Raw genomic sequence first — 13188 nt, 5'->3', positions numbered from 1 at the left:
TAGTAGCCACTGGCCACACGTGGCTCTCGAGCACTTGAACTGTGGCTCATCCGAACTGAGCTGTGTCCTAAGCACACATCTAATTTTACAGACTTAATACAGAAAAAAGAATGCAAAATGTCTCATTCGTAGTTGTTTTTTATATTGCTTACATGTTGAAATTAATGTTAATTTGGGTATATTGGGTTAAATAAAATATCCTTTTTTTTTTTGGCTGCACCATGTGGCATGCGGCATCTCAGTTCCCCGACCAGGGATCGAACCCATGCCCCCTGCATTGGGAGCGCAGAGTCTTAACCACTGGACTGCCAGGGAACTCCCTAAAATATACATCACTCATATTTATTTCATGTGTTTCTTTGTACTTTTTTAACGCGGCCACTAGAAAATGTAAGGCTTGTAGATTTTGTTGAACAGCGCGACCTGGCTGTTAATCATCATGGCTAATACCAAGATGATGGAGAATTTATTATAATCCATTCCATGTGCCAGAAAAGAAGATGCTTGAGGTTCTGTTTTGTTTTGTTTTTATCAGAAATTTTGGTACCAACTAATTGTTTGAGGATTTTCTTAGGTAAGTCAGAAAACCTTAGAATATGCAGGCTACCAGTAGTTAATAGAAGTTAGTGAATACAATGAATATTTGTAACCCTGCCTAAGGAAATTATCGTTTAATAATGCAATAAGAAGTAACAGGCTAGCTTTACTGATTAATTTCTGTAATGCTTAGTTAAGGTAGTAAACTTGTAAGTAGTTACTCAAAGAGAAAGACATTCTGAGTTTGCAGATTTCCATCTTGGTAATATAGGAGGTGTGCCATAGGCACCCAATGCTTTATTGGATCTATTTCTACCTAACAGCCATGCTCATTTTGCAGTTGTAACCTATTTCAGTTGTCACGGGTTCTTTAAATAGCCAACACAGTTGTCTTACTTTCAGGTGTATTTTTAACAACAGCTTAAAAATAAAACCATTAAAATCAAACTTGTGCACATAGATAGTTCACATAATAAACAAGTCTTCACAAAGCAAGAGAAAGGGGCTTCATATGAAATGGAAACCACATTTGAAAAGAAACTGCTTGCTTATTTCTCTTTGTTAGTCCTGTGATTGTAAAGATGTTTTTTCATCTACTTTTGTGCAGGAATCCAACCTATACCTTCTCAGGGAGGGAAGCTAGAAATAGCTGGCACCGTGGTTGGCCACTGGGCTGGGAGCAGACGGGGCCGTGGAGGCCGTGGGCCTTTCCCCCTACAGGTAGTTTCTGTTGGAGGACCAGCAAGAGGGTAAGTTCTGAACAATGAAAATTTATTTGTATAAGCTTAAAAATACAGCCTCTTGTTACTTTAATCATGAGTTTACTAGGAACATTTTTACATCATTAAATACATTCTTCTTTAACATCATTCTTAGTGGCTGTATAGGATTCCATTATATATAGCATTATGTAATTATTTAAACCATTATTAAATAATTATCCCAAAATTACTCAGTTAACCATTTTTTAATGTTTTTTAAGAAAAGAACATTTTTGAAGTGCATTATTTTGAAAAGTGAATACACTGGATATGTACCAAAAAAATAAGATTGATTACTTGGACTAAATCTTTGGTGTGACCATGATTTAATAAAGTTTGTGCTTCCTGTAGCGTAGACTAGACACCTTTAAATCCATTTGATATGATTTTAGATGTTTAAATGTTATCTGTAACAGATTCAAGTCTGTTTGTTTTTGTCCTCTTTTATGTGTTTAGGCGTCCAAGAGGAGTTATTTCCACTCCAGTGATCAGAACATTTGGAAGAGGTGGAAGGTACTATGGCAGAGGCTATAAAAACCAGGGTGCGATTCAGGTAATAACACAACATAGTGCTAGTGCCGGTTCACTCCTGAGTGCCTGATCGTCCCAGGCCAGTGTTTCAGTGCCTGTGTCCAGACAGGAGGGGTGTCGGAATGTTTCTGTAGCTATTGAGCTAACACAATAGCGGCACATGGTGCTTACCAAATGTACATTCCCTCAGACCCAGATCATTTTATCATCATTTGTGGTAAAGAGAGCATGATCTCGTGTTCACATGCTGTACATAGGCATTTAGCTGAGAATAATCCAGGAGCTATTAATGCTGTTTATATTATAAAACATTATGTAGGTAAATCACATTTAGGATTTAAAAGAAAATTGTGACTTTAAATCCTGGAACAGTGCATCTTTTTCTCCTCCTGGACCATCTTGACTAGCTCTTCCCTGAAAGGATCAGCTCATGAGAAAATAAATCACATCTGTCTTCATGAAAGAGCTAGAACTGCCGCTTTGGATATTCCATTTTAGGACTTGGATTCTGATGAACTTCCCTTGAGAACAATCTTTTAAAAACACCAATCAGCCCTAACAATGTATTATGTTGTCTCATTTACTGAATTACGGTGTTTAGTCAAAGTACACAGTTTTTTCCCATAGCATCCTTGTAAACATTAAGAGGAGTACACTCTTGTGACTCATTTATTAATAACCCATATTTGGAAACTTACTTGGCCGAGAGAAAATAAAACTTCTGCCTTTGCCAGGTGATCTTAGTGTCTTGGTAGCTTCTGTTTTGATGAAATACATCAAGCAAGTCAAGTGCAGAGGCAGTCTCTTTCCTGAAAGCAGGCCTAGGCAGCCCCTCTTCGTAGCACAGCATCCAGCAAGGGGGAGGTACTCAGCTCGTTCTGGCTCTCCTGTAGCCCCACCCTGACCTTCCTCAGCCTTCACCAAAATGCCCTTTTGAGCTAGAGGCACTCTCGGCCTCTCGACTGGTTTACAAGAGGGAGGAGAACTTCATTCTTACTGGTTCTCCAGAGCTCGTCCTATAAAAATGCCTCTGGTTGTATGTTATGGTCATACATGGTGGATACAGGGGCCTTTCCTAAGCTGGTAGTGGGGCATATGTGTCCCTATGTTGCTTAAGCACTTTTATTTTTAATGTAAAACCGAGATACCAGAAACCACAGAGACACACAAATATAGCTTCATCAGTTATAAGTCAAATAGCCATGTAGCCATCACCTGTGTGATGAATAGCATTTTCCCAGCCATATCAAGAGCCCCTCACGGGCCCAATCCCAACACTAACCCCCTGCCTCCCTCTGCACAAAATAACTACAACCCTGGAGTTTCACACTCAGTTATTTCTCCCTTGTCTCTTTCTGGTTTTATCACTCACGTGTGCATTCCTAGACACTGATGTTGAATGGTGTTCATTTTCTTATAGTTTGCTATGTCTTCTAAGTCTCTCTGAATCAGCAGGCTTCCCTCCCGCACTTTCTTTTCCTTCATTTATCTATTGAAGGACAACCCAGGTTATTTCACCTACAGACTTCTGGCTTTTGCCGAGTGCACACTCATACTCATGGTGCTGTTTCCCATGTGGCTCTGACCTTTCTTGCCCGCTGGTAGCTGGGTCTGGATGGTGCATCGGACTTCGGTTTGTCCCTGTGGCAAGACTGTAGTGTGTGCTTTCATGTCTGCTTATCTGTTTTTATGTTAGGACCTGTTAATCTGTTCATATACTGCAGATTGCAAAATGAAGATATTCTCATTCGGTCATTTCTTTTTCTTTATTTATTGGGGTATTTTTATAAAAAGATGCTTCCCATTGCTTTCTGGTTTTGGTGCCTGAGTATTACAGCCCTTACAGGAACTAGGTCAACACATGGTTTTTTGTAGCTCACCTCACCCATCCTTGGCCACTGGGCCCTTTGCTGTGACCTCTGGTCTTCAGTAGCTTCCTGTCTGGTGTATCACCCAGCCCAGCAGACCAGTGACAGTCGTTTCTCTTAGTTTCTCAGTTTCTTTAGTGAGAAATGGCATTTCAAGTAGGAGCACCGATGGACCCTGGCTGCCATAGGGTCAGTCATTGTTCCTAGTGTTCTGTGTACATAGACACACAGAGTCCTGTTTCTTTATATATGTAAACACACACACAACCGATGTGCCTTTTTATTGTATTTTTTAAAGGTATGATTCTCATGAATTCACACTGATGTTTCCAGTTCAAACTGAGGACTATAGGCTTTTATTTAGTCTCATTTCTGTTACATCTCTATTTTCTTTTTTCTACACCAAATCACCATTTCTAGGCTTTTCCTATGAACAGAGCTAGAGGGAAAAGGTGTACACATGCACACTCACATATACTATGCACACGCAAACATATATACATGTAATCTGCTGCTTTTTTCCTCCCTAATTAAACTGACTCTTCTAATTCAAATTTAGGATTTTAGGAATTTGATTTAACCTTTACTGTTTATATCAGTATGTCTTTTCTTCCCTTCTGAGAATCTTGGTTCCTAAGAACCCAGAGGATGATTAAATTAGAACATCCCATAACTCATTATTTACTTCATCCCACATTGCATACACAGTCTGCTAGGAATAGCTAATTCTTCCATCACCAGCACAGTCACTGGGAACAATTAAAAGAAAATGTTGGTATATGCTTCCCCCATTTTCCCCTGTCATCCTCACAGTTTTGAAAAACAGCTTTGCTACTATTGTCTGCATTGTCCAAAGTATACTCCTTTCAGCCACATTTGTCCAGGGTTTGTAGATAACTGTGTCCCGTGCCCCACCAGCCTTGAGTCTGCTGGTCCATTTTGTCCCTCTAAGGCTCTTTCTTTAGTGGGTTCCTAGGGAAGACTTAGGAAAACAGTGTTTAATTTGAAAACAGTTTATTTTCCTAGCAATTAGAAATATTGGTTCACATCTTCTCAGGTGACTTACACATTATTTGATTTTCTTCTGTTATAAAGCTTTGCTGTTAAAGACTAATAATAATTGAATTATCTTTCCCTTTGAAGTCATTTGCTGTTTTGGCTAAATGCCTAAATTGTTTTCGTTTTTCCATCAAAGTTTAGTGACATGCCCTGCTGCTGGTCATTCTTGGTCAATGCACTCAGTATGCAATGCTTTCTTTCCAAATGCAATTTCAAATTTGTTTATGTGAGAAAATTTTCTTGAACTACTAGTTTTTCATTTCAGTTCTTTTGCTTTGCTTTGTTTTCATCTCTGGTGCTCCTGTCGTACTAGACCTTCTGGGTCTGTCTTCGGTGTTTGGCATACTCTTGATTCCTTTTCGTCTCTTCCTTTCTCTTTTGAGATGTAACTCATATACTATACAATTCACCTGTTTAAAGTGTACAGTTCAGTCTCTTCCTAAGGTCATATGCAATCACCGTTAATTCCAGAACATTCATCACCCCAAAAGAAACCCCTTATTCATGAGCAGTCATACACCCCACCCCCATAGTCTCTGGTGGATCTGCTTTCTGCCTAGAGTTGCTCTCCGTACATTGCATGTAAATGCACACGTTGTGCCCCATACCAGGACTTCATTCTGTATTACTGCTGAGTGATGCTTCATTATATAGATGCACTACATTTTGTTTACTTGTTCATCAGCTGATGGACATTTAGATTGTTTCCACTTTTTGACTATTATGAATAATGCTGCTATGAACATATATGTACAAGTTTGGGTTCCCCCCCCCCGGTTTTATTGAGATGTAATTGACACATAATATTATATTAAGTTTCATGTGTACAGCATAATGATTCGATATTTGTGTTTATTGCAAAATAAGTCTAGTTAACATCCATCACCACACATAATTACAAATTTCTTCTTGTGATGAGAAATCTTTTAAGTGATGAGTATATCTTTTAAGATATACTCTTTTAGCAACTTTCAAATATATGAGTACTGTTAACTATAAGAGTGTTGTTAACTACTGTTAACAACTTTCAAGTATATAAGAGTGCTGTTAACTGTTAACTACACATTTTCACTTCTCTTCAGTATGCATGTAGGAGTGAATTTCTGGGTCATATGGTAACTCTGTGTTTAAGCATTTGAGGAACTGCAAAACTGTTTTCAAAATGGCTGCACCATTTTCCATTCCTATCAGCAATGTATGAGGATTCCAATTCTCTACATGCACGTCAATACTTGCTACTATCTGTTGTTGAGTTTGGCCATCCTAGTGGGTATGAAATGGTGTCTCATTGTGGTTTTGATCTGCATTTCCCTTTCTTCATCTCTCTGATTTTAAAAATTTTGTTCTTTCACCTTCAGGTACTATGATGTTTATTTGGTGTTGTTTCTTCTAGTTTAGTGTTCATTTCTGGAATTATTTTTTCTTTATTTTAAATTCTTCCCAAAGTTTTTCGCCTCACTTTATGGCTTTTCCTGGTTTAATCTGTGCTCCTCTTCCTCATCCTGTCCTGTCACAGCCTGTTTTAAAATCAAAGGAAGCAGTCTTGGTCTTTTATTGACATGCCTTTCTGATGTATTTCATTGTCCTTAGGGATGTTGTTCCATCTTTTATTGCCATAATGTGTGGATTCCTTGGTACTTCCTGTTGCTCGTTTTTAAGTGAAAGTAGTATTCTTGCACCTTGAGAAGGACAGATGATGAAGGGCAGCTTGTTTCCTAAGAGTCTCTGGCCTTCCTTTCTCTGTTGTTGCCATCCTGATGGGGCCAGTGCTGATACGATATGTCAGTGGGACAGAGGAGGCAGTGCTGCCCCATGCTTGTGATGCATATAGTGGTGGAGGACCCCTTGCAGTGGCCTAGGCTTATGGGAAGAATTAGCTGTAGAGAGAGGGAGTGTCTGTTTCCAAGCAGGTACAGGCTGGCTTTCCTTCTTAGTCTTCCTGCATCCTTCATAACTATAGGGAGGTTCCCTAATAAGCAGGCGCCTCAGCACATTTCCTGTAGCAGGCACCCATGGGGGAACTGCTTAATCACCACTGGCAATACTCTGCCACAAGTGTGTGTTTAGTCTGGCAAATGGACTTATCCTCGAGAGAGTGAGGGTTTTGAGATTTGAAAGCATGTACTTGAGGTCTTCAGTATTATTTTTCTCTGCTTCTTGGCCCTCCTATATTTTTATATTAATTATGTTTCTCAAGGTTCCAAGAGAATGACAGTAGTATTGACTTCTAGAAAAGTTTACATGAGTGTTTCTGAACTATAGGATTGAAAACTAAAATGAGAAGACACTGTGTAAAACTGAGCCCAAATGGGGAACATGATTACCTGTGGTGTACAAGAGGGTGTCTCTAAAGCAAGGGTGATAGGTACCTCCAGTTCCACCCTGTATATAGACTACAGAGTGGATAGAGTATATAATAGAATGTTTAGAGTATAGAAAATTTAGATGATAGAATGGATAGCGTATAAAATAGAATGTAGAGAGTGGATAGATTATAGAGTGTATATAGACTGTAAAGTATAGAGAGTACAGTTGACCCTTGGACAATGCCGACTCTCTGCGCAGTTGAAAATCCACATATAACTTTTTTTTTTTTTTTTTTTGTGGTACGCGGGCCTCTCACTGCTGTGGCCTCTCCCGTTGCGGAGCACAGGCTCCGGACGCGCAGGCTCAGCGGCCATGGCTCACGGGCCCAGCCGCTCCGCGGCATGTGGGATCTTCCCGGACGGGGCACGAATCCGTGTCCCCGGCATCGGCAGGTGGACTCTCAACTACTGCGCCACCAGGGAAGCCCCACATATAACTTTACAGTCAGCCCTCCTCCATATCCACAGTTCCACATCCGCAGATTCAACCAACTGTGGATCATGTAGTACTGTAGTATGTGTTTATTGAAAAAAACCGCATAATGGCGGACTTGCGCAGTTCAAATGCATGTTGTTCAAGGGTCAACTGTATAGAGAATGTATAGAGTATATAATAGAATATATAGAGAATAGAGTGCATAGAGTATATAATAGAATGTAGAGCGTATATAGAGTATACAATAGAATATGTAGAGTTTAGAGAATATAGATTATGGAGGATATAGAGTACGTAATAGAATGTATAGAGAGTATACACAGTATAAAATGCATAGGGTAGAGAGTACCTAACAATGAGAGATACAGCCATGCACTCGCTGTGTTCTGTTCTTAAATCTGCAGTGAGTGTCATCAGGCCTCAACTGGTGTCTCCTCTCACCCGCTGTTTATCAAAAACTGCCTTATCGCTTGCTGTGCTTCATTTTAAATAGGGCAAGCCTCCTTATGCTGCTTCAGCAGAAGAAGTGGCCAAAGAACTGAAGTCGAGATCCGGGGAATCTAAATCCTCCGCTGTGTCTTCAGACGGGTCCCTGGCTGAAAACGGAGCGGTGGCTGAGGAGAAGCCGGCTCCCCAGATGAATGGGAGCGCGGGCGACACCAGGGCCCCCAGCCACTCGGAAAGTGCCTTGAACAATGACTCTAAGACGTGCAATACAAATCCTCACTTAAATGCACTAAGTACAGACAGTGCTTGCCGTAGAGCTGATGCTCTGGAGGCAGCTGTCTTAAAGAAAGAAGAGTAAACTTATTTTTTATAGAGGGTGAAGGATGCTGGAAGGGTAAGGATTTAGGAATATCTGGAGAGAAAGAGAGCCTACAGTTATGTACATTTTTTCCTTTCCGTAAGAGAAAAATGAGGACTTTGGAAATTCGGATCCCTCTTTGATATCAGAGATTTAAACAACACATTTTTAGTTTTAACCAGTTGTAGTCAAAATGCTACAATAAAACAAAAAGAGAGAAAGAAAATGAAGAGCATTTGACTCCCACACTTAAAATGAAGTACACACAAAGTTTAAACTGGTTAATGACAAAAGCCTATAGCTGTGTTTCTTGAACTATAAAGAAAACAAATTTTGGCAGTCTTTAAGTATATATAGCTTAAAATATCATTTTTAGCATTTGGCACCATATGTATGCCATTATCTTTGATTTTGCATTACTGTTCACAAGAAAGCTTTGTCTAAGGCTTTGATTTTATGATTATGAAAGAAATTAGGCACAACCACAGTTTTTCTTTCTTACTTAAATTTCATCACTGTTGATGTGGTTCTTTTGTGTTAAAAAAAAGTGCAACTATCAAAACTAAAAAAACTATAGAGTAATATTGCCGTTCTGCTGATTTTAAATATACAGTACATCATACATACTTTACAAGCAAGTTAAATGGAGATAAAGTTGAAATCATAGAAGATGCAAATGACCTTTCAAAATCAACACACTGTGTTCTGAAACTTTTCGTGACTTAATACCATGCATCTGTGATCAATGAACTATGTGGTTTTGAATCGGACGTAGACCATTAGTGCTACTACTTGAGCTAAACTTCTGCATGGTTCATAATTTTTAAAGTGTGTAGTTAATATTATGCATGTTATTGTCCTTTCTTCCATTCTTACCAGTATGTGCCCATTTGCAAAACAAAAATGCTAATAATCAGTAATAGTCCTATAAAAGATGTTAACTCTGTTTAGTCATTGACTGATCTTGCTCTAACCTTAAAATTTTGTGATTATTGACCTCTGTTGCATTTATTCTAAAACCCCCCAAATTATCTAGCTGTTTCGAATATCAACATTACCCTGGTGTATTCACTGCTGTATGCATTATTGTTCTTTGTTGCTGTTTTATGCCTTCATATTAGCAAAATATGAAATTCTGTGAAAAACAAAAAAAATCCCTTTGATCTTTAAAAAAAAAAAACAAAAAAAAACAACCCCCCCTTCTGTAGCAGGAAACAAATTGCTTGTTCTTGAGAACTTTCCCATCAAGAATTTAGTAGAAGCAGGTATACTTATATCATTTTGATGTTTTTGTTAATGTTTCCAAACAATGTACTTTGAAATCAGAATCACTTCTTATTCGTTTTCATATAATTCTCCTGATGCTCTTCATCACACATTAGTGATCAGAAATGAGATGTAATTCCCCAATCCCTGCCCGCAAGACCTGAGTAGGATCTTACTGTAAGTTGAAGGGAGTTTTGCCCTAACTCATGGATTGTGCAAGAATGAACTGCTGTTGGGTTTGACTGATTGTAGATGGGTTGTGGTGTGGTGTATCTGAAGGCTATTGAATGCAACTTACAATGCTTAATAAAAATCTTTATTCTTTTAGTATAAAGATGGTACGGCTTTTAAATTCCTTGTAAAAACATACATTTTACTAAGGTTTAATTCAAATTGAGACAGCTACTGAAGAGCTTAGTCAACCAAAATTTAGAAATATTTTGCCCATTGCAGGTAATTCCAGGTTTCTAGCTCTAAAGAAACATATGTGGTCAAAATGCAAATTATGCTGATGTCTGAATTTCATAGTTACAAAAAAGACATTCTCTAATAGAGCAGGCTTTTAGAAATAGAAATTTAATTAAAAAAAAAAAGCCCAAGGAAGAAATACATTTGATCTTGATTAAACCACTTTTTGTTTTTTACAAGATCCTAGTATCTACCGCATTATATTTAGTTGTCATGTCTCCTTAGTCTCTTCGTTCTGACAGTTTCTCAGACTTTCCTTGTTTTTGGTGATCTTGTGACAGCCTTGAGGAGTAGTCAGATATTTTGTTGAATGTCTTGTAACTGTGATTCGTCTTTTTTTTTTTTTTTCATGAGTGGACTGGGGTTAGGCTACATAAAATTAACATGCCTTATCACCAGTGATAGCGACTTGATCATCTGGCTGAGTTAGTGTTGGTCATGTCTCTTCACTGTTAAGGTTGCCGGCTCCTACTCCTTTCCATACTGTGCTCTTTGATAGAGCCACCATGTGGCTCACGAGTGACTCACGAGTGGGGAGTCATGCTTGAGTTAGCTAGTAAATTATTTGGAATTCTTGTGCGTGGCAAATTTGTCTCTTCTCCGCCATTTCCCCGTATGTTTTTACATCATTGAGTTCTGAGTGCTTAGCACAGGACAGGGGTGAACGGTAGGCATTTAATACATTTTGGTCCCTTTTTTGTGAACATCCACTGTAAATCTCTCACGTTCTAATAACACCTTCAATGATGATACTAAAACAGGACGTGCTTTTTTAGCAGCACTGTTCTAGGTGTTTTAGCTCAATTAATGCTCACAGCAATGCTATCAGGATGACAGTGTTATCACCACCGAAGGTTTTTAACTTATTGGAGGCCACACTGCTAGTGAGCGGTGGAGACAGGGTCTGAGTCCGTGCCCTTTGGAGCCCACGCTCAGAGCCTTTGAGGCGCCCTTTAGTCCATCATTCCTCTACGCATGGCCCGCCCAGCTCCTCCGGAACCGCTTCTCCGGGAGGTGCGGGGAGGTGGGGCTGTGTCCCCGCCTCCGCGGGGTGGGCAGGAGGGGAGTGGCCACACGGGAGAGACGGGGGCGGAGGGGGCGGTGTCAGAAGACGTAGTATCAAAGATGCTGGGACTGCGGGCGCGCGCTCTCGGCCGGGGTGGGAGGGGGGAGGGCCGCTTCAAGGCCCCGCCCGCCCGGCCTCCTAGTCAGAGGAAGACGCGCCCAGGATGCGCGCTTCCGGCCTTGCGTGGAGGGGGGTGGGGCCATGCGTAGGGCGGGGCAGGGCGGGGCCTTGAGTAGGGCAGGCCCATTGCTCCTTGCGCTGACGGTGCGCGCGCACCTCTTTCCTTCTATTTGTGAGTCCTGCGTTCCGCTGCGTCCCAGCGCTGCTACCCAGGCTAGGCGCGAGGCGACCGCGGGAGGTCGGCGGTGGCCGGTTCGGTGTCCACACTGCCGACACCTGGGGCCGAATTCCGCGCGCAGAGAGCTGACCGGATCCTCGGGGACCGCGAGAGCTAGGCCGGGTTCCCTACACGGTCACCAAGATGCTGACATCGAAGATTTCAAAGCTAAAAAGAAGGAGCTAGAAGAAATTGTTCAGCCAGTTATTAGCGAACTATGGAAATGCAGGCCCTCCCCAAACTGGGGATGAAGAACCAGCAGACAAAGATGAGTTGTAGACATTGCTCTGCTAGTGCTGTCATATTGTAAATAACTGGACTCAGGAACTTTCCTTAGGAGAAAATTGAGAGAAAAGTCTCGAATGTGATTGGAATCTTCACCTTGGAGTGGAGTTGAAAATGCTGTCGCCCAAGTAGCTGTTTACTGCTTTTCATTAGCAGTTGCTCACGTGTCTTGGGGTGGGGGGCGAGGAGGAATTGGCTATCATCAAAAGTAGGTAAAAAATCTGGGTTAGGATATGTGTTCACCTTGAAAATGTTCTGTTTAACAATTGGGTCATGTGCATCTGGTGTAGGAACTCGTTTTCTACCGTAAGTGATACCAATAAATGTTTGTTATTTACACTGGTCTTAGAAAAAGAAAAGAAAACCCTCCAGTTCTGGGGTTGGGCACCGTCACCGCATGTCCCTATAGCCTGGAAGCCACCTACGCCTCTGTGGGACCCACCACGGTTCCCGGTGCCCGGGACTGACGAGGCACTGTCCTGAGCTAGTCTGTTCCAAGCAAGCCCTGAGTGTTCTCCTGGTTCTGACAGGTGTGCAGACTCCAAATGCTGTTAACCCTCTACTCCTACAGGCTGTGGCTCTGGGATTTGGAGGAAATAAAGGAAGCACCCACACCTCTCCTCTCTGACACTTGTCTGGTCAATCGTGTTGGCCCCACCGTTCCTCAGGGACGTAGGTTCGAGCTCCTCTGCGTTCGTATCATGCTCTGGTCCACAGTACCAAGGGCCACGATGGCCCCCCAGTCCTTGCTTGTACTCATTTTACGAGGCAGTGGGGTGCGGGGGGGGTGGCTTCCGCTTTACAGAAACCTCAATTCCAGTGAGGACTCACCAGCACGTTTAATTTAGTGTCAATTGCAAACGCCTGTCAAGTTTCCTCCACTGGACTGTCTTTTCAGGGAGGGTTGTATTCTCAGTGCCACCGGCCCCTACCCCCAGATGCCAGCAGTGCCTCCCCATCATGACAACTGCATGATGCTGCCCTTCCCCTTCCCCACCCCCGCTCCTCTCTGGAGCAGGTCCTCCCCGCTGAAGAAGAACCCTGTGTTTTGGAGACAGGAGAGGGATGGAGGCACAGGCCTGGGCAGGAAGCAAAGGGAGGCCAAGCACACCACGCTTGCTTGGGGACAGGCTGGCCATCTCCCCCACGTCACTAGGATCACGGGGAATGGCCTGAGTGGCATCCAGAAATAGTGAGGGACCAGCAGCTCTGCGTGGCACTCTGGGGCTCGGGACTGAATTCTGACCCCAGCGTTGCTCGTAGGACAATTCACATACTCTCCTGGGCTGATGGTTTCTTTTCCCTTTCTTCCTTTTTGAAAAATAGCTTCTACTGATTTTTTTTTCTGGTTTCAAAAGTAATATGCTTATTGTAGTAACTTTAAGAAATATAGGTAAACAAAA

At 41.7% G+C, this 13188-nt stretch overlaps 1 protein-coding gene across 2 annotated transcripts in view; it reads left to right on the top strand.

Moving 5' to 3' along the window:
• FAM120A (family with sequence similarity 120 member A) overlaps window positions 1–9556 on the top strand; it is a 103606-nt gene extending 94050 nt beyond the window's left edge. For both annotated transcript variants that reach the window (XM_030847279.3, XM_030847280.3), the window contains 3 exons: window positions 1145–1286; window positions 1755–1851; window positions 8052–9556. In XM_030847279.3, the coding sequence (XP_030703139.1) occupies window positions 1145–1286; window positions 1755–1851; window positions 8052–8363 (551 nt within the window). In that variant the 3' untranslated portion in view covers window positions 8364–9556. The remainder of the gene's footprint in view (window positions 1–1144; window positions 1287–1754; window positions 1852–8051) is intronic.
• The last annotated feature ends 3632 nt before the right edge of the window (window positions 9557–13188 follow it).

The sequence above is a fragment of the Globicephala melas genome, chromosome 6 (assembly GCF_963455315.2).
Source record: "Globicephala melas chromosome 6, mGloMel1.2, whole genome shotgun sequence".
Lineage (NCBI taxonomy): Eukaryota > Metazoa > Chordata > Mammalia > Artiodactyla > Delphinidae > Globicephala > Globicephala melas.
The sequence above is the reverse complement of the archived record's forward strand: the minus strand, read 5'-3'. Positions and strand labels throughout refer to the sequence as shown.